The 22,110-nt window shown below is 41.7% G+C and overlaps 1 protein-coding gene across 1 annotated transcript in view; it reads right to left on the bottom strand.

Annotated features, from left to right (window-relative positions):
• ARAP2 (ArfGAP with RhoGAP domain, ankyrin repeat and PH domain 2) overlaps positions 1 to 22,110 on the bottom strand; it is a 219,435-nt gene that overhangs the window by 60,753 nt on the left and 136,572 nt on the right. Inside the window, exons 19-22 of the mRNA XM_050947298.1 lie at positions 20,847 to 20,910; positions 10,666 to 10,829; positions 7,999 to 8,211; positions 1,280 to 1,385 (exon numbers count right to left, since the gene is read on the bottom strand). Of these exons, the coding sequence (XP_050803255.1) occupies positions 1,280 to 1,385; positions 7,999 to 8,211; positions 10,666 to 10,829; positions 20,847 to 20,910 (547 nt within the window). The remainder of the gene's footprint in view (positions 1 to 1,279; positions 1,386 to 7,998; positions 8,212 to 10,665; positions 10,830 to 20,846; positions 20,911 to 22,110) is intronic.

Raw genomic sequence — 22,110 nt, 5'->3', positions numbered from 1 at the left:
CCTGGAGTCCTGGGCAGAGTCCAGTTCCCGAACAGGGAACAAGGTAGTGGGAAGGTCCCCCTGGGAAACTAATCCAATAATAAACAGTAAAAACTATTTAAACTTAAGAATCATCTAGTTTGAAAAGTTTTATTTTATAGAACTAAGCCAAAGCTGAGGACACTAAAGTATGTGACCCAGACCATGTGGTAGCAGTGAGAAGGAACTGAAGAGGCAGCTGGTCTGTCCTGACCTTTATCCTCTTCATCATGGGCACGAGATGAGCCACGACACATGCACAGACCAGCGGACACTGCTTTCAAATTCTCCAGCTACGGGAGCATGGTGCACATGCATAACCCACAATGTAAGACAACAAGGACCATCACTCGAAGAAGAATGAAGAATTATTACCAATGACTTAAATTATTCTATCGGTACAAATAACAATTTTTAAGGATAATCCCTGTTACAGCTTTATTCCTCAACTTAGTATATTGTACTGAAGCGGGCATTCCAGAACCCCCACTTGAGATATTCAGCTAGTTTATGACAAACATCAATGGAACGTATTCAGTTGCTACTATCAAAAAAACCACAACTATTTAACAACAATTAACACTGATAAATTTAATTCAGTCTGACTTGTGCAGGAGCATTCAAGCTGTACAATTCTGAAACACTCTTCACAGCTTACTCTATCTTAGAAAGAAATATGGGTTTTGCTATGTGTTTCAATCTACGGTTTCAAATAGTCCCCCAGGCTGTTACACTTGCAAAATTAAAAAGTAATGAAACATAGCTAGGAAAATTAATTCTTAAAGCCATCATACATATTAGACTCTCCCTCAGAGCATTCTCTTCTCAGGAACTGCTATGCATGATAGAGTTTATGAGAAAGGGCTTTTAAAAATCTTTTAAAACTCCCTAGGTCTTTCTGCCCCATCTCTTTTGGAGGATGACAAATTCAGGTAGGATGGTCTTAACAGACTCATTTAATATTCACTATATATCTGCAACTTCCTGTCGGTGCAAGATTGTTCTTTAAAGTGTGTTGGTATCTGTAGTTAAAATTAAAATGTAAGAAAAATACAGTTTACAGATTACAAATTAATGCAAATCCTATTAATCCTATTTATGATTCAGTAAAATTAGCCATGACGAGTTGAATAGCTCTGAATGGTACTTATCGATATAGGAAGTGTTAATGACATTTCAGTCACGCCAGTGAAGTAAAAAATGCTTATTGAGTGTTCTCTGCTATGGTGCAAAATCTGAGTCAATCTGCTGACACACTGACCTGTAAAGGTGTTCAGTTAAAGCTGCCAAAGTTGCTCTATTGACGGGTGGAAGGCTCTGAATAAAAGTTCCATACTTCCTCACTCGTTCCTTTTCATTCTGTATATCTAATGGAGGAGGAAATAAAAAGTGACTGGACATTCACCATAATGCATGTCCCAAAACAAGAACAATACTGATCCTGTTACAATGGCAACATCTAGTCCAGGGGTTGGCAACCTTTCAGAAGTGGTGTGCCGAGTCTTCATTTATTTACTCTTTATTTAAGCTTTTGTGTGCCAGTAATACATTTTAATGTTTTTACAAGGGCTCTTTCTATAAATCTATAATATATAATTAAACGATTGTTGTATGTAAAGTAAATAAGGTTTTCAAAATGTTTAAGAAGCTTCATTTAAAATTAAATTAAAATGCAGAGCCCCCTGGACCGGTGGCCAGGACCCAGGCAGTGAGTGCCACTGAATCAGCTCATGTGCCTACCCCTGATCTAGTCATTTAAAATTACAATTTAACCAGAAAGCAATAAATTGTTTTCAAAGAATGCCTTAAAATGTAGAGAGTGCATGTAGTTTGTAAATTGCTTTGATTTGGGAGAGAATATCCTCTTTTTTTTGCACCTTATTATTATAGTAGTATGTAGAAGCCTCAACTGGGATTAAAACACACAGTGATCCAAATAGTTTACAATCTAAACAGACAAGAGAGATGAATGGTGAAATGAGAAGCAGAGGCTCACTGAGGTGAAGTTACTTGCCCATGATCAGACAGCAGGTCAGTGGAAGAGCCAGTGATTGAATACAGTCTCCCGTGTCTTGTGTGTTATCCATTGATCTACTATGCTTTCTACCCTGCATCTACTTTGACTCTCTACAATGTACCTAAAGCTGAACCTGCTGCCTACCTTGCCAGGTTTGGGAATAAAACCACTAACTCGTATCATGCTTTTCTTCCTCTCCTCTTTTTTTCTGCCTCAAATCTTGTTTTGCAATTGTTCTGTTCTCTCTAGCTAATAACTAACCATCTCTATTAAGTGTTTAGCAAGATGGTGTATTAAGAATACTACATAAAAATATAATGCACTGTTGCAAATATTGTTTTCACTACCTGGAAAATATAAAAAATTCATTTAAATTTCTGTTCCACATATATCTCGTATACCTATTCTCTCCCACTTTCAGTTATTTATAACTGTCACACAAGCACCCCTAGTACTATTTAACGAAAACAGGAATCTCTGCTGCAAAGCTGGAACAGAGTTCTAGTGACATACACTAGTCAGGATGTTAGTCAATGAGACTTCATTATGGACCTTCAATGAAAAAACTAATTTAAAATATCAGAGGGGTAGCCGTGTTAGTCTGGATCTGTAAAAGCAGCAAAGAATCCTGTGGCACCTTATAGACTAACAGACGTTTTGGAGCATGAGCTTTCGTGGGTGAATACCCACTTCTTCAGATGCATGTGGTGGAAATTTCCAGGGGCAGTATATATATGCTAGCAAGCAAGCTAGAGACAATGAGGTCAGTTCAATCAGGGAGGATGAGGCCCTGTTCTAGCAGTTGAGGCGTGAAAACCAAGAGAGGAGAAACTGGTTCTGTAGTTGGCAAGCCATTCACAGTCTTTGTTCAATCCTGAGCTGATGGTATCAAATTTGCAAATGAACTGAAGCTCAGCAGTTTCTCTTTGAAGTCTGGTCCTGAAGTTTTTTTGCTGCAGGATGGCCACCTTAAGGTCTGCAATAGTGTGGCCAGGGAGGTTGAAGTGCTCCCCTACAGGTTTTTGTATATTGCCATTCCTAATGTTTGATTTGTGTCCATTTATCCTTTTCCGTAGAGACTGTCCAGTTTGGCCAATGTACATAGCAGAGGGGCATTGCTGGCATATGATGGCGTATATTACATTGGTGGATGTGCAGGTGAATGAACCAGTGATGGTGTGACTGATCTGGTTAGGTCCTGTGATGGTGTCGCTGGTGTAGATATGTGGGCAGAGTTGGCATCGAGGTTTGTTGCATGGATTGGTTTCTGAGCTAGAGTTATTATGGTGCGGTGTGCAGTTACTGGTGAGAATATGTTTCAGGTTGGCAGGTTGTCTGTGGGCAAGGACTGGCCTGCCACCCAAGGCCTGTGAAAGTGTGGGATCATTGTCCAGGATGGGTTGTAGATCCTTGACGATGCGTTGGAGGGGTTTTAGCTGGGGGCTGTATATGATCGCCAGTGGAGTCCTGTTGGTTTCTTTCTTGGGTTTGTCTTGCAGTAGGAGGCTTCTGGGTACACGTCTGGCTCTGTTGATCTGTTTCCTTATTTCCTCGTGCGGGTATTGTAGTTTTGAGAATGCTTGGTGGAGATTTTGTAGGTGTTGGTCTCTGTCTGAGGGGTTAGAGCAGATGCGGTTGTACCTCAGTGCTTGGCTGTAGACAATGGATCGTGTGATGTGTCCGGGATGGAAGCTGGAGGCATGAAGGTAGGCATAGCGGTCGGTAGGTTTTCGATATAGGGTGGTGTTAATGTGACCATCACGTATTTGCACCGTGGTGTCTAGGAAGTGGACCTCCCGTGTAGATTGGTCCAGGCTGAGGTTGATGGGGGGGTGGAAGCCAAAACTTCCGCGACGATTTCAACAGCTTCCACCCCCCCATCAACCTCAGCCTGGACCAATCTACACGGGAGGTCCACTTCCTAGACACCACGGTGCAAATACGTGATGGTCACATTAACACCACCCTATATCGAAAACCTACCGACCGCTATGCCTACCTTCATGCCTCCAGCTTCCATCCCGGACACATCACACGATCCATTGTCTACAGCCAAGCACTGAGGTACAACCGCATCTGCTCTAACCCCTCAGACAGAGACCAACACCTACAAAATCTCCACCAAGCATTCTCAAAACTACAATACCCACACGAGGAAATAAGGAAACAGATCAACAGAGCCAGACGTGTACCCAGAAGCCTCCTACTGCAAGACAAACCAAGAAAGAAACCAACAGGACTCCACCGGCCATCACATACAGCCCCCAGCTAAAACCCCTCCAATGCATCATCAAGGATCTACAACCCATCCTGGACAATGATCCCACACTTTCACAGGCCTTGGGTGGTAGGCCAGTCCTTGCCCACAGACAACTTGCCAACCTGAAACATATTCTCACCAGTAACTGCACACCGCACCATAATAACTCTAGCTCAGGAACCAATCCATGCAACAAACCTCGATGCCTACTCTGCCCACATATCTACACCAGCGACACCATCACAGGACCTAACCAGATCAGTCACACCATCACTGGTTCATTCACCTGCACATCCACCAATGTAATATACGCCATCATATGCCAGCAATGCCCCTCTGCTATGTACATTGGCCAAACTGGACAGTCTCTACGGAAAAGGATAAATGGACACAAATCAGACATTAGGAATGGCAATATACAAAAACCTGTAGGGGAGCACTTCAACCTCCCTGGCCACACTATTGCAGACCTTAAGGTGGCCATCCTGCAGCAAAAAAACTTCAGGACCAGACTTCAAAGAGAAACTGCTGAGCTTCAGTTCATCTGCAAATTTGACACCATCAGCTCAGGATTGAACAAAGACTGTGAATGGCTTGCCAACTACAGAACCAGTTTCTCCTCTCTTGGTTTTCACGCCTCAACTGCTAGAACAGGGCCTCATCTTCCCTGATTGAACTGACCTCATTATCTCTAGCTTGCTTGCTAGCATATATATACTGCCCCTGGAAATTTCCACCACATGCATCTGAAGAAGTGGGTATTCACCCACGAAAGCTCATGCTCCAAAACGTCTGTTAGTCTATAAGGTGCCACAGGATTCTTTGCTAATTTAAAATGTTGCTCATGAAACTTTTTCTCACTGCTGACTTGATGAGAGCAATCTAAGTTTCAAAATTCAGTCCTATACTTCGTCAGGCCAGTTACTGGTACTAAGCCGTGCTGTTGTTGCCATGTCGGTCTCAGGATAATAGAAACATAAGGTGGGTGAGGTAATAGCTTTTATTGGAAAAGCTTCTGTTGGTGAGAGAGACAAGCTCTCAAGCAACACAGAGCTCTTCTTCAGGTCTGGGAAAGGCAATCCCATCTTCACAGCAAAATACAAGGATGAACAGATTGTTCAACATAAGTAGTTAGCACATAGTATAAGGGACCATTCAAGGTATAGTGGCCCATTAACACCTCTGCAGTCACAGGAGAAAAAGAGGGGGTTAGTGGTTTACAGATTCTTGATTTATGGCTTATTACAAAAATCTGTAACCTACTAACTGCTCCTTTTTGAATGGTCTCCCACAATATGTGCTATTGCCTAAACCCCATTGTCTCTCTAAGTTACTGGTGCTCTCTCTCCCACGAATTTGCCAAGTTCTCAAATGGCCAGTACTCAAACTTCTACATTTAGGTTTATCTTTTGCCAAGTTAGAGAGCAATTAATGCTGCTATATACTTTTTAAATTCAATATTTTATTCCTAAAATTAAAATGGAGATACAGTATTTATAGTCAATAAGATTGTGCCATGTAAGTGTTATCAATCTTATGTGCTTCATTACTATAGTACCTGAGCAGCTCACAATCTTTAATGTATTTATGATAACAACATCCCTGTGAGGTAGCAAAGTGCTACTATCTCCATTTTACAGATGGGGCACTGAGGCACGGAAAGACTAAGCTACTTGACCAAGGTCACACAGAGAATCTGTGGCAGATAAAGGAATTGAATCTCTCTCCCCCAAATCCAAGGCTAGCAATGTAATCATTTGGGCCATCTTTCTTCTGAAAGGAATCTACAATTCCAGTACCGCACTTGGGAGGAAAAAACCTCAAAAGTTTAAACTGCCAGGGTGTCAATATTTATGATGTTATAATTCTTAATTATATTTACTCACTTTTATTTGTAAACAATATAAAGATTTATTGCCCCTACAGGTAAACATCATTTATTTTCATTTCAGTCAATATTTATCTCCAAAGGTCAATAAACCTGGAAGTTGACCTCAACAAAAATCAAGGTCATAATAGCAAAATCTTCACCTCCTATAATTATACCAGAAGGCATAAAGCCAGCACTGTTTACAGAGTAGATAAATGTGTGTTTATGTTTTTCCTAACTAAGGACCCCAAAAAACCTTTCGACCAACCACTCTAATTTTAAACCCAGTTAACATGTGACTATCGACTTGATCCTGATCTCTATTAAGTGGAGACACATATTCTTGGGCTTCTAAAATAAGATGAAGCTGGGTTTAGGTTGAAGTCTCACAGTTTTCTTTCAGGTTTAAGTTTGTTTTATTTGTACTTCTTAAAGAGAGGCATATATAAGTAACAAATTACTCAACAGCACAAGTACAGATTTAGTAACACATACATCCATACTGATGTGTATATATACACATATAGAACTAATTAAGCCAAAGGATCTTTAACGACTGCAGGAGTCAAGAGCTTGATTTATGTCTCATGCAGAATATGGCAAGGGTGGCCAAACTGCGGCTCGTGAGCCGCATGCGGCTCTTTTACAGTTGAAGTGCAGCTACAGGAGCCTCCCACAGGCCCCAGAGCCTCCCACAGCCCCCATTCTCCACCTACCAGACTGGGAGGCAGGAGCTCGGGGTTTGTGCCATTCAGTGGGGAGGTGGAGCTAAGGGCTTCTGCCAGAGATGTTTGGTGCACAATTTAAAGGTTTGGACCCTCCAACAGCTTGCATAATCCCCCCCCAGGAATGCCTCCCCTCTTACCCTCAGTGCCTCCTCCCTGCAGCTCCCAGGTGTTAGCTTCGTATGGAGAGGCAGCAAACAGATGGGAGCTGCAGAGAGGGGCTTCTGCTTTAGCTCCTTGGGGAGAGGCAGCAGCAAAAGCAGCGGCTGTCCCTGCAGCTCCCAGCTGTTTGCCATTGCCTCTACCCAAGGCGCAGCTCTCAGCTTGCCAGCTCCTGAAGCTGCTGTGCAGGGAGGGGGCCCAGTGGTACCATGTGACCAAGCAGGGCCAGTAAATCCTGGCAAAAATCTGGGAAGGAACATGACTCCATGTGTCCCCCTCACACATTGCCTCTGGCTTCTGCCCAACAGGGAGGACGGCCTTGGGGCTTCAGCCCTAAGCCCCTGCAGGCGCGCCCTGACTCTCAAATTTCTGAAGATTGTTGTATGTGGCTCAGAGTGTCAGTAAGTTTGGCAACCCCTGGAATATCGCATCACTAGTATCATGCCCCTTAACCATCAGGGCTCTTCTGTATGTACTCAGAGGAAGAGGCACCACCTACTAAATATATGGTCTCTATTGGAACTCCAATGCCACTTTCTCCAACACTTGCAAACCTCACATCCAGCTATTGACTAACCTTACTTAGCTTGGGACATATTACTGGAACACAACACAAGATTGTATATTTGCAAGCAGTAGACAGAGAGGATCAGGCAAAGAACATTATTTACAGGTCTGAGTGCACAAATTAATGCTTTTGCTACTGACTTCAGTAGAGCTAGGATTTCACCTATAATTTCTCAAAGTGATTTTTTAATAATATACATAGAATCCTTTTATTGATTATTCAATAATTTGATGTTTGCTGTGTGTGTATATATATTAAATATATAAATACAATATTTTGTATTAAAAATTTTAATGAGTTCACATTTACATGTTCTTTTCCTAAAAGATCACCTCTAAGCTACGAACAAGACTGTTTATTTTGCCTTGCATTTATTACCTAGTGCAGAGATCCAAAATGGATAAAGCTCTTTAGTGAGAAGGGCATCATCTATTTGAGACAGGAAACATTTCAGTACATCAGTCACATCTTCCAGCTGATGCGTTCCAGCTCTCAGTTTAACACTTCTTGCATCTTTTTTGAAGCTCTCTAGGAGTTCGCTCACATGGGAAGGGTCGCCATTCTTTGAGTAGATATGTTTGCTACCTAAACCTTAAATACAGGAACACAAGGGAAAAATCAAGTGTTATCTTAAAATCAAAATGTTATTCCTTACACAACATTGACCAGCACCACCAAACCCAGTTACGGTTAAAACAGGCCTCTTTGTAGTGGATTTTTAGTAACATCACTGTTCTATGAGCACTACTTCGGGAAGAGTTTAAAATTACAAATTCCAACAATCATTCACGGACTTCTTATAATCATCATAAAAGAGGCAATAAAGGGAAAGAGCGCTGCCTCTTTAAATAAGGTGATTTCTTTCCAGTTTAATATATCTGCACTTCTGTCCCTCCCGCAGTGACTCTTCAGGACTAATCCAAAGGTATTATTTTAATGTGTGTGGTCGTTCTGAGATGTTTGACTCCCGAGGCCTTAATGACGGCACTGCTGATTCTCTCTCTCATTTTGAGGTGGACAAGTTCCAGACACCACAAGGGAGCCACTGGCAATTCCACTGTTCCTGTGTGTGGACTGGAAGCTTAAAGTGACGCTGCCAATTTGAAATATAACATCCCTAAAAATATGTTATGAATGTGACCGTCGACTACTACAGATAAGTAAAGCCTTTTATATTAAGTTTGATAAATGTGTGCATTTGACAGCACTGCGTGCGTAGTCAATTTGTTTCTCTTTGTTGAGGCTGCTTTTCCCTTGCTTCTCCTTAAATATGCTGCCAACCATGCTAGCTCTGCTGCCAGCTAGTTCATGTTTCCAACAAACGCATCTCTGCTTTCTTCCATGGCACCCTTCATGTATGGAGAGGAACTCTGTCAAAATCCATGAAAATCACCAGCTTACATTCTCCTTCAAATTCACCTCTACTGTGTTATCTAAAAGCACTATCATTGTTCCGCATTGTTAACCTTGGTGTGGGGCCTGGTAAATTCATTTATGGCAATTTGTTCCTTTTCAGGCATATTTTAAGTATAAACCACTATGCTAGCAAGAAAGAAGCATCTGATAAGTGTCTCAGCTGAGTACACTTTATTTCTCCCACACTCAGAATACTAATTATTATCATAATCATCCCATTAAAAAGGACACCATATATCTCTGAGCTAAGAACAAGCATTTTCACCCTAGGCTAATTTTTGAAAGGGATGTTAAAAATGTCTGAAAACCAAGGATTAGTCTAAATGTGCCTTCTCCTTCATAACTACAGCATCACAATTCCCCTGATTCAGTAACAGTTCAACACATACAACTAGATTAAGATACTTGGGAGAATAAAATGTTATTTATAAAAATTCTTCAGCTTGCAAATGAATCAAAAAATAATTAAGCAAACACTTATTCTTGGTTTCAGCCAAGACCAACACACTTTGGGATACCACAGTTTACCATAAGACAGCATTACCATAGTCAAAAAAAAGGTTGTTCAGCTAGACAAAGAATCAGTGCCAATATATGTATGTATGGAGCATGCCTCATTAAACCTATTCCATGCTGACAGAGGCCATGGACACTGTAATATTCTGGAAGCATGTCTTTATAGGGTTAATATATATATAGTACTTCAGAACACTAGGCTTGATTAATTCTCAATGCTGCAAAGGGTGAAGGCAATTTGCACACACCCTCTATAGGAAACTGTGCTCCAGAGAGATTTACTTTAGTGGAGGATAGATGCCCTTGTCCTCCTTTGGCTGTTCTGCCAGGTGGTGAAAGAGGTCAGAGAGGGAGCAGTAGCTTTAAACAGGGCCAGCTCCAGGCACCAGCCCAGCAAGCAGGTGCTTGGGACGGCCAAGGGGAAGGGGCGGCACATTGGGCTCTTCAGCGGCGGGTCCCTCAGTCCCTCTCGGAGAGAAGGACCCGTCGCCGAATTGCCGCCGAAGAAGAAAGCGGCGCAGTGGAGCTGCTGCCAATCATGATCACGGCTTCCCCACCCCCACCCACCACTTGGGGCGGCAAAAACCCTGGAGCCGGCCCTGGCTTTATAAATACAGTATGGGATCCCAGTTTGAGGAGATCTCTCAGGACATACGCTCAGCCTGCTCTTTCTTCCTGGTTGACTTTATTCACTTTCTGGGCTCAGCTGACCAGCTCTGGGTGCCCAGGTGCAAAGGGGGTTGCAGAGAGCTTGCATATGTAGCAGATTTCCTGCGACATGGGGCTTAAAGCATGGGCTTAACCATGCAGTGAATCAAACTCCACAACATAAAATTATAAAGGGGACGCATGGATTGCCAGCCACGTTCAAGTTGCATATCCCAAAGTTTCACCTATAATCAGATACGTTGCACTGTACATCACTAACACATCAAAAACTACTGCAATACAAAGCACCTGCTGAAAGCAATGACAGGGTTAATAAACGAGTATGAGTTTTATCTACAGTAGCACATAAATGCATTCAATGCAGTCTGATAGAGATGCTTCTTAAGTATTATACGAATGATCCTAGGAGTTCAGAGAGCTGAATAAAATCTCTACTCCACTTACCATACTGTGTAACAAATGCTATACAGCTGTTCACTATAATAGGAACGTCATTTTTGCTGAGCTGCTGATCTTGTAAGGCATTACCATCTGTACTTGCTGCTTTTTCAATTGCAGTATGCCAGACCGTGAAATTCAACTTTGTATGACCATGGATGTATAATGTTCTGCAAAGTTGGAAAATATTTTGAAACAGTAATAAGGGAAAGAAGATAGAAAACTTCTCACTTTTCCAAAGCAGCACAGTAGTTCTTATGAAAAATGAATACACACAAATAGATTCAAAGGCTCAAGGTAATATTTGGAATAAGGCATTGGAGCACCTGAGTTAAATATACTCCAGGAGCCTGTTGTAATGGCCTATTCTACTTTTAGTGCCTTCATCTTTCAGCAAAATATTATCCACAGTAGTACAAGTATTATATACTGGTGTCAGCATGGGTTATAATACATGGGGGGAGGACTAGCTCAGTGGTTTGAGCATTGGCCTGATAAACCCAATGTTGTGAGTTCAATCCTTGAGGAGGTCATTTAGTGATCTGGGGAAAAAATCTGTCAGGGACAGTATTTGGTCCTGCTGTAAAGGCAGGGGACTGGACTCAATGACCTTTCAAGGTCACTTCTATGATTCTACAGTAGAGAGAGAACAGAATCCATGGACCTTGACACAGGATTTGTGACGGGCCTTTATTAATGCTTTATTCTTCTTGCTCTTCTGCACTCACTATTGCAGTGCACACTCAGGACCAAGTCACAGTTCAGTAGAGACCACAGCCTCATCCCCACTTAATAAGATGAATTAACAGTATCCTTCTATTTTCTGTTTTCTCCCCAAGATCCAGAACTGGAGACAATGTAGGTGAAGGGTGAGGACAGAGGAAGTTCCTGTGGGGAAGCTGAGCTACCTGAACTAATTCCCTTCCCCCATCCTCTCTGTTGCACAGAGCAGTGATTATCCAGGAATTTTACAGATCTGGGTGAGGGAAGCAGAGTGGAGAGAAGAAACTCTGAGCACCAGGGAAAAGTAACTTGGCCAGTTTCTTTATTCATTTCCTTACCTTGAGCTATTCAGTTTGGCTGTTATTTAAGCTGACTGTAAAAATCCTCACTCTGTTTGCCCATACTTAGCTTTGGCTCCTGTGAGGCAGCTCCAAGACTTGTTTAATGGTCTACATATAGCAAAAGTGTTCAGTTATCTAATGACCTTTCCCAGATTCGTTCCTTTTCCAGCAGCAGGAGAATATGAAACAGGTTTATTGTGATTGTTTAACACAGAACTCTATGAATTAGTAACATTTATTTACAATATTTTATGCCGAGTTCATTCATAGCACATTGCAGCACAGCCAAGTGATACTTCAGTTGCCTTCAGGCCTGCCAGGTCCTGTGGCAGGATCAGAGGTGCAAAACACAGCAGGCACTGAAGCAGCCCTGCATCTTGAATACCTTTTTCAAATATGTACCCAGACAATAGATGTGCTCTTATTTAGCCTGATATTAAATCTCCCTGTGTGCTCCAATAGGGATTATGAAAATACAAATCATTTTGGGGCTGCAGAAAGGTGAGCAGCTATAGTCTGAGAATTTGGCTCCCAGTATCACTCGTTCAGAAGTACTGCTTCACCACCTGTCCTTATCTGATAGCACACATTGTACCATATGGCAAACGATTAGGCTGTTCTGTCTCACACTGGGCACAAAGAGAGGGAGAGCTTTGCAGGGGCCGTGCTCTCAGACTCTGGGGGCAGAGGTTGACAGGAGATAATGCACTGTTCCCAAGCACTTTTTGGCAGCCATTCAGAATGCTAGTGAAGAGGGGGAAGATCCTTTCAGTTCCTTTCCAATATGATGGGCACAGCATTCTCTGCAAAGTCACACTTATGCATTATTCATTCTTCTTGCTGCTGAAAAATACCAGGATTTACCCTGTGGTTGAATATTGCTCAAAGGAAGTGAATGGAAACCTCAATAAATTCTTCTCTACTACTCACAGATTCTAATACACATAGGAAAGCAGGATACTGTCGGTACAAATATCTTCAACTCTTCCAGTTATTCCACTCAGCTCAGAGTCACCAAGTGGCATACCAAAATATATTGTAACTTGATAATTCACTTTGTTTTCTAAAATTTGAAAGCTGTCATAATAGATCCTAATCCTAATAAAGGAGCGAACATGGCATTGGCTTCCTTGTAACAAAGAATGAAGAAAAGGAGAGCTATATTTTGATGACAGCCTTGTGGTTTCCAGGATTCCATGGCTAGAAAATTCTGCTACTACAGCAGAACATGACTACAATTGCTGGATAGGGCACTGGGCTATGTTATGCAGGAGGTGCCTTCTGGCCTTATGAAAGCAGGTATTCAAACTTCTCTCAAAAATATAGCATTGACCTTATCTCAAACTCCACGGCAGAGACAGTCAAGCTGGCAGGAGTAGCTGGAAAAGCAGTTTCAGCATGTATAACAGCACCAGGGGGAGAGGGGAAAATGAAATCCAGCCATGGCTACTACCCCACCTCCAGCCCCCCTAAAATCACTGGACTCTAATATATTTGCTCAGGGAGTAGTGGTGACCTGAAGGAGGATTAAAGTTGTATTTAAATTAGACCTGAGCACATAATTGATTTTTCAGTTCTGTGGGCGAACTGAAAAAAATGCAGTTTGTTTTGAACCAAAATTACTCCCTCCCCCCCAGCTTTTCATTTCATTTTGATCAAACATTTTGGAACCAAACCGTCAATTCAAAATGACATTTTGTTTAGAAAAATCTCGATTCAAAATGAGATGTTGAAACTGAAACATTTTGAGCTTTACAAAATTACAATATTATTTTTATGATGATGATTTTTTCAGTTTTTTCCCCCCATCAAAACTATTCACCAAATTAGCAAATATTTTTGGTTCACTGAAAAAAAAATTATTTTTCAACTAATTTACTTACTTGAATTACAAACTCTTTTCTTGCCCAGCTCTAATCTGAATCTTATGAGACAGTCAAAATGTTAGCGTTCAGCTAACAGTGCTATCTATTTAAAAAAAAAAAAAAGCAGTTACCTACCTTTTTGTAACTGTTGTTCTTTGAGATGTGTTGTTCATGTCCATTCCATTCTAGGTGTGTGCGTGCCCACATGCAGTCATTAGAGATTTTTGCCTTAGCGGTATCAGTAGGGTCAGCTATAGCACCCCTCTTAACTGCCGTGCTCATGCATTGGTATATTAGGTGCTGCAGACCCTACGCCCTCTCAATTCCTTCTTGCCGGCAACTCTGAAAGAGGGGTTAGGAGGGTGGGTAATGGAATGGATGTAAGGAACATCTCGGAAAGGTAGGTAACCATTTTTTCTTCTTCCAGGGCTTGCTCATGTCAATTCCATTCTAGGTGACTCTCGAGCAATATCCTTGGAGGTGGGCTCAGAATTCACAGCCCAGTGGATTGCAGTACTGCTCTATTGAAGCTAGCATCACCCAGGGCCTGCTTGGTAAGTGTGTAATAGTATGTGAACGTGTGGACGGACAACCAGGTGGCTGCCCTACAGATGTCCTGGATAGGCACGTGGGCTGGGAAAGCTGTTGAAGAGACTTGCACCCTGGATGAATGGATGGTTATGATCGTCAGACGCAGCACCTTTGCCTGATCATAGCAGTAGCGAATGCAGGCGGTTATCCAAGAAGAAATTCTTTGAGCAGACATTGGACAACCTTTCATCATATCGGTCACTGAAACAAACAATTGAGTCAACTTGCGGAATAGCTTGGTCCTTTCAATGTAGGAGGCGAGCGACCTCCTGATATCTAGAGAATGCAATCTACATTCCTCCTTCGACTAACATGGCTTTGAAAAAAGAAGGTAAGTAAATGTCCTGGCCCATATGAAACTGAGACCACCTTGGACAGGAAAGCGAAGTGAGGCCGCAGCTGGACCTTGTCTTTGTAGAAAACTGTATAGGGTGGCTTTGAGGTAAGCACCCTAATCTCAGTTACCCAGCGGGAAGATGTTATCACAACTAGGAACACAACCTTCCAGGAGAGGAGAAGGAGAGAGCAGGAAGCCAGAGGCTCGAAGGGGGTCCTGTGAGCCATGACAACACAAGATTTAAATCTCATGGCAGAACAGGGTACCTGATGTGCGGCAAGGCCCTTGAGAAACCTGGCAGTCATGTTCTGGGTGAAAACTGACTAACCCTCGAGCTGCAGACAGAAGGCTGAAATAGTGGCCAAATGGACCTTGGTAGATGAAAGGGATAGGCCTTGGAGCTTGAGATGCAGAAGGTAGTCCAGGATCAACTGCACGAGCTTCGCTCAAGCCAAATACCTTTATCCAAGGTTCACAAGCGAACTGCTTCCATTTGACCTTGTAAGTCGCTCTGGTGGAGAGATTTCTGCTGCCCAACACTTCTGCCTCTCCACATTTAACCATGCAGTAGCCAAGCCATCAGATGCAGTGCTGTCAGATTCAGATGCAGAAGACTGCCGTGGTTTTGGGACAGCAGGTCCCGCCGGAGTGGTAGCTGTAATAGAGTAGCCCCCAAGAGGCCCAACAGCATGACAAACCAGTGCTGATGCGGATCACCTTCGCCCTGCCCTACTTGATTTTCATGAGGACCCTGGAGGCACTGGAGGGAAGGCATACAAGACAGCCTCCTACCACGGGAGCTGAAAAGCATCTGAAAGAGAGCCTCTGTTGATCCCCCAAATCAAGCAGAAAAAGTGGCATTTTCTGTTCTGCCTGGAACTGAGCCTTGAGGAGGAAGGCTCTGGCCTGAGTAGAGTCGAGTCGAGTTCATTGTTTAACTCTGTGAGTTGTACTGCAATTAAGGTTGATATTTTTTCTTGTTTATTAACAGCCACAGGTTGCGACAGCTGAATAAAATCTGATTGAGATGCCGTTGCACCTGATCCTGGGACCAGCCTTTTATAAGCCAGCCATCGAGGTACAAATATATTTGCACCCCTCGGGGCTACAGGTAAGCGGCCATTGGAGCTATGCACTTTGTAAACATTTAAGGCTGCCAAGAGCCTAAATGGTAGCACTGTGAATTGAAAATGGTGGTGGCCCAACATAAAACAGAGGAAATGTCTGTGCCCCGGGAAAATGGAAACACGTGTCCTTCAAGTCAAGGGCAGTTTACCAGTCTCCCAGATCCAGGGAGGGAATAATGGAGGCCAGAGAGACCAGGTAAAATTTTAATTCTTGAGAGACTTGTTGAGGCAGAGCAGGTCCAGAATGGGTCTGAGGCCCCTTTTGCGACTGGGAAGTAGTGGGAATAGAACCCTTACCCCTTCAAGTCTGGGGGGACCTCCTCTACTGCCCCCAGGCAGTTCTCTACCTCCTGAACAAGGAGTTGCCCATGAGAAGGGTCCCTGAAGGGGGACGGGGAAGTGGGGGGTGGGACTGAGGGTCGGCCACAAATTGCAGGGCAAAGATTTTATGTCGAGCACCCAACATCTGAGGTCAGTCGCGACCAGGCCAACCGGAAGGGGTGTAGGCAGTTGAGGAAAGAGCAGGGGGGTGGGTCCTGGGAAGTGACTGGGGCACCATCCTTGGGCATATCCTCAAAACGCCTGCTTCTTGCTTTCTTCACCCCTGGAAGAACCAGGCAGGGCAGAGGAATGGGAAGATGAAGGGTGACGATGTTTAAATCCTTTCTCTCTGTCCTTCTTCCAGTAGGAGCTGTACCAGAACACACCCAGGACCTCGACGGAGGCAGAGACAGTGGGGGACGCAACAACTTTCTAGCCTGCAGAGGGGTGTGTAGGCCCAAGGAATGGAGGGTGGCACAGGAGTTTTTAAGGCCATGGAGCAATGCGTCAGTCAGCTCTGAAAAGAGCCCTGCTCCCTCAAACAGGAGGTACTGAAGGGTAGTCTGCATCTCCTGGGACAGCCCAGAAGACTGTAACCAGGCGGTGCACCTCATGACCACCACTGCAGTGACTACCCAGGCCGCTGAGTCCATAGCGTCCCAGGCCACCTGGAGGGTGCCTCTCACCACTGCTTTGCCCTCTTCCACCAAGGCAGCAAACTCCTGGGCTTGGTCCTGTGGAAGACTCACTTTGAACTTACTGATGGAGTCTCACAGGTTGAAATTGTTCCTGCCTATCAACAAAGAGTCCTGGTACCTTATAGACTAACGGACATATTGGAGCATAAGCTTTCGTGGGTGAATACCCACTTTGTCAGATGAATGTAGTGGAAATTTCCAGAGGCAGTTATAAATATGCAGGCAAGAATCATTCTAGAGATAATGAGGTTAGTTCAATCAGGGAGGATGAGGCCCTCTTCTAGCAGTTGAGGTGTGAGGCCTAGCAGGGGCTCATGGTTAGAAACCCAAAATTACAGGCTGGCTGTCAAATAAATTTTCTTGCCAAACCAGTCCATCCTGTTGGCATCTTTATTTTTTGGTGTGCTAATCGTCCGGTCCTTTCGTTGACAGCGGACGTGATCTGGGACCCCACTGGGACTCTAACCCATAAACTACTATGCTAACAGTTAACTTAAAGGTCTAGGTCTAGCTAAATACCTATCAACTAACAATAAAAAAGACAGAACAATGGACTGTAAGAACCGCTAATGTTCTTGCGATCCAAGACAAGGCACTCCAACCAACCATCACAGGCGTTATGAAGGAACTGAAAGGGTGCAGGTTTGGCAGCACCGAACATACCAGTGCATGAGCGTGGCACTCAAGGGGCACTACAGCCAACTCTATGACTATCACTAAGGCAAAAATCTCTGACAACCGTGCACATGGGCACGCACACACCTAGAATGGAATCAACATGATCAAGCACTCGAATAAGATTTAATTTACCCTCTCCTGATAAATCAGATGAGACATTTTACTAACCCTAAGCCATTTTTGGTATGTTTGTCTGTAAGAATGTGATGTTACAAACCAACGGCAAGGTGGTATGAAGAGGAAAGGGGGTGGAGGGAATGGTTTCTGAAGCATCCCCTAGTATGTGGGAATAAGTGTAATACAGTTTACAAGATTTTCTGTAGTATTATATATATTTGGAGGGACAGCTTTGCAGCTCTCGCATCATCAACTGATGTCACTTTCATCTCTTTGCCCACACATTTTTCAGCAAACAGCAGTAAAAAAGCAACAAAACCCATTACTAAAGAGAGAGAGAGAGATCCAGTCACAGCTTAAGACAAAGTAAATCAGCAAACAGTAAAAGGGGCTGGTGTTTCATTCTGCTCAGGATTGAATCATCTGTCAATAACACTCTCAGATGGACTTCATTATTTCTTTTATAAATTTCAATCTTTGAAAACAAATCCTTTTTCTTTTATGTTTATAAATGTCTGCCCTTCATACAAACTGACAATCATTTTGCATAGCAGCATAGATATGAAATGTTCTCCAAATGTCCTATACTGTATACAAACATTTTAAAGTACAGTTATGAAAATATACTATCAAAATGGCAGATTTGCAATAAGGGTTTAAAAAGCTAACTCAAAAAAGTACTGCATATACTTGATAATAAGCTGAATATTTCTGGTAAAAATGTGACACATCAAAGACTGGGGGTCAGCTTATAAATGGGTCTACACCAAAATTTCATGATTTTAAACTCTATGGAATCATTGAATATCTAATACAGGGATCAGCACCCTGGCGGGCCGGTCTGGTTTGTTTACCTGCCGCATCCTCAGGTTCGGCCGATCGGGGCTCCCACTGGCTGTGGTTCACCTCTCCAGGCCAATGGAGGTGGCAGGAAGCAGCGGCCAGCAGATCCCTAGGTTAAACCCTCCTCCTCTCCTTTCTTTGCCAGTGTTACTTGTTCATTTGAATGGTTTAGATTTTCATAAGTGATGAAATTCTGGTCCATCAAAGTCAATGGCAAAACTCCTATTGACTTCATTGAAGCCAAGTTTCGCCCAATGTATTTTTGTTACTTGTCCCAACAGTATTTGAAAAAAAAAAAAAAAAGAGGAGGCAAGAGATCTGCCATCTTGATTCATTCACTGATGCAAAGATATTTTACGTGTTTTGTTCACTTTCAAAGTTCTAATAGCTCTGTAACAAACTTTTCTCATCTTGTCTCATTCCCATTAGCTACTTATTGATACTTTGGACTGTGCAGTTTTTCTCTAAATGACTTATGAAGTAATACCAAGGATTTCAATAGAGCAGAATATAGATTTATCATGCCTAGAAGCCCCTGGAACTCCATTTAGCAAATTGTACACTACAAAAACATGACCACAAGTTCATGGACATAATATGAAAGTCTGGAGGCTTTGCTGCTTCATCACCACCACACATTTGGTCAATACTAATATTGAGGAATTCCATATAGATGTACTAATGGGTTAATCTGCTGTCTTCACATATCAAAGCTGAATAGAAACCATACTAAAGTAGTATTTTTAACTCTTCAAAATGATGCCACAATATATTGCTTATCACTACCAAATACGATATCTAGCAGGCATGCTGAAAACCTGGATAATTACGGAGTAATATCCTAAGAAACTATTACTATGCCCAAGCTCTTATATCCATATGGCTTTTAATGGTTCAGATAATGTGAACACTATGCATTTAAATGAAGTTTGCCACACTAAAGTGGAGAAAAATTCAACATATTCATGCTCATCATAAAAAGTCAGTTGATGCCCCTGCTGGAATTACTTCCAAATAGTTCAGAATTTCCATTAAACTATCAAATCAGTTCAGGGGAAACTTCTCTGCTTGACAGAAATATTATAATGAAAGCAATAATAAAATCTGACTTAGAGCTAGCAGCTTTTCCGAGCACGGATATATCTGAAATTATATATGGTATAATCTGTTGGACTATGGTTGAATAACATACCCACTGTCTCTAGTTGGGCTGTGTGTTTTATCATTGAACCTTTCAATATGTGTATTTAAAAAAAAAGGCTCAGAGAAAGGTGTGAGTTTTCCATCTGTGTTGCCATATTCAGTTATGTTGTGCAATACATTTTTAGGAAATTAAAAAGTGCTTATGAGAGAATTAAAACACTGGAGACACAGATGAGTTAATAATTTACTTGGGACATAGATGTAACAGGTATTTATGATATTGGAGGTTTGCTATAAATGACAATCAAATAATTCACAAATGCAACTCTGCAATTGTTGTCTCCTCCCACACGCAAAAGAAAGAGAAAACAACCTATCTTCTGCCATCACCAGATGTCCAAATGGTTCATTAGTCCGAGTACCATTGTTTTCTGTACTTACCTGCACATCGTTCACTCCCTCAATATCATATAATTATCAACAGTCCCATCATCAGATGAGAGTTTTTCCCCTTAATCTGAGAATGTCTTTAGACTTCCAACACAGTGCTGTTTTCCTAAGGTCTGAACCTTGCATGAAGAAAAGAGTCTCATTTTCACACCCCTTATCACTATCTTGTCAGTTTTGTTTTCATCACGCTTGCTTTCCTTCAGCTATCTTGCTGGCAGGAAATTGCTAATGGCTTGGGTAAGCCATTCTTCACTTAGTTTTATCCAACTAAACCATAGCTAAGGAATGTAAAAGCTTTTCATCTTAATTCTAGAAAGGTTTCACATTAGTCAAGAAGTAGCTTTGACCAGTTATTGAGCATACTTGTCCTTGTCTGTACAAGGAAAATTGAACAGTTTAGATATCGAAACTACAAAATTCTACTTTGAAATAGACATTACTTCACTAATATTCCCTTGCAACTAGTATCAACAAGTCCTTTTTCTACCAGTATGTTACTGATTAAAGTCATGCATTAAATAAAGAATAAAAAGGATGAACCACACATACCACCTTCTACTCTTACTTCTAAGTTGATTTAAATGAAGAAGCTGGGCTATAGTAGTCATGTAAAGACATAAACAGTGTGAAATTTTTAGAAGGGTTCTCATTCTTTTTGTCTACTTGGGAAAGAAAACTAGGGCTTTCTGAAGAGGCCTAGATACGTGTGATAGAATATCTCTCAATATGAAAATTTTATTTACTTAAAATGCACTGTTAGCATTTTCTGACACAAACTTAAGATTTACTTAATAAACAGAGCAATTTTTTTCTTTTAAAAGGCCACAGGTTACTTAGAAACCATAACTGCAAAAATATGACAGATAAGCAAGAATCCTAAAACCCAATCAGCCTAAAATCAGACCACATCTACTACAGTTTTAAAATTGATAATATACAAATGAACACTTTACCTTCCTTTTTCAACAAGCAACAGGACATCTATTTTTTCTCCATTTTGAATCACACTGCTGATTGCTGAAAACAAAACATAATGACATTTTCCTCTTGGAAATATGTGTAACAAATTTTACATGACCAAAGGAACATGAAACTCATCAGAATGTTTTAAATTTAGCATGCAGTTTGAAAAAGTGAACATACGGCAAATTATTAAAGCATAAAAACAAACTCCAATAGATCCAAAAGTATATCAGGAAAAACAACCTGGATAATAACCAAGTAAAAATAAGCAGATATTTAATGTAAAGCACACCTCACTGTTTTACTACATGAAATTAACCTTAACCTGGAAAAAAAAGCATGTTACAGTACTGTACAGGGGCATAAGTAAACTGGATTCTGGAACCTGTCAGCTTGCTTGCATTCCAATGGCTGTGAATATTTACAATATCATATTATGAAGGAAAACTCACTAGTGTAGTGTGAAGACCATTTCCAATTTTGATTATGTTGATTTATATTGTGTGTCTATCGAGTATACATATCGAGTAAAGCATACATATCGAGTATATGTAACATACTTCACTATATTTTTATAAGCAGTATTACCTAATCAGTAAAAGGTTTGATAGGTAAAACTCAGTTGAAGCATTTTTGTGTCTATCTACAAACTGGGCTCTCTGAATAGGTAATCTCTTGCAAAGGGTCTGTGGAACATCTTCATGTTACCACCTACCTCAAGAGACAGCAAAATCTTGAATTTCAATCAAGTTAAATAAGCGTATCCTGGTGCATGTATCAAATGCCAGCAGTTTCCATTTTTGTGTCACATATACATAATAACTCATTTAAATTCACTGTTGCTTGAACACATGGAAGATGGGAGAAAAAGTGCCAAGTGACTCTGAAGAGTCATTATTTTGCAAACTTCACTGATCAGTATATCTTTCCATTTCCTCAGTAGCGCAAAAGACCCTTACTTTTTGGCAATTTAAAAGTCAGAATCTAAGGAGGATGGACAGTCTGGGTACCTAGGATTTCAGAAGAAATTATATGACTAGTATTACAAGATGTCCATTCCATCGTCAGAATGGAAGAAATACTACTTGCCAAAGGACCAATATTCAAAAATTAGGCCTACATGCATCCTTGCACAGGCAAATGCAAAAAACCCTGAAATTCTGAATTCTCATATAACTAATGCCAATGCAATTGTTGCAGATTTTGATGTCCAAAGACCTGACAACTGTAAGGCAAGCTCAGAAAGTATTCCAA

Source organism: Gopherus flavomarginatus, chromosome 3 (assembly GCF_025201925.1).
Source record: "Gopherus flavomarginatus isolate rGopFla2 chromosome 3, rGopFla2.mat.asm, whole genome shotgun sequence".
Classification (NCBI taxonomy): Eukaryota; Metazoa; Chordata; order Testudines; family Testudinidae; genus Gopherus; species Gopherus flavomarginatus.
Note: the sequence above shows the minus strand (reverse complement) of the source record. Positions and strands in the feature narration are given on the sequence as shown.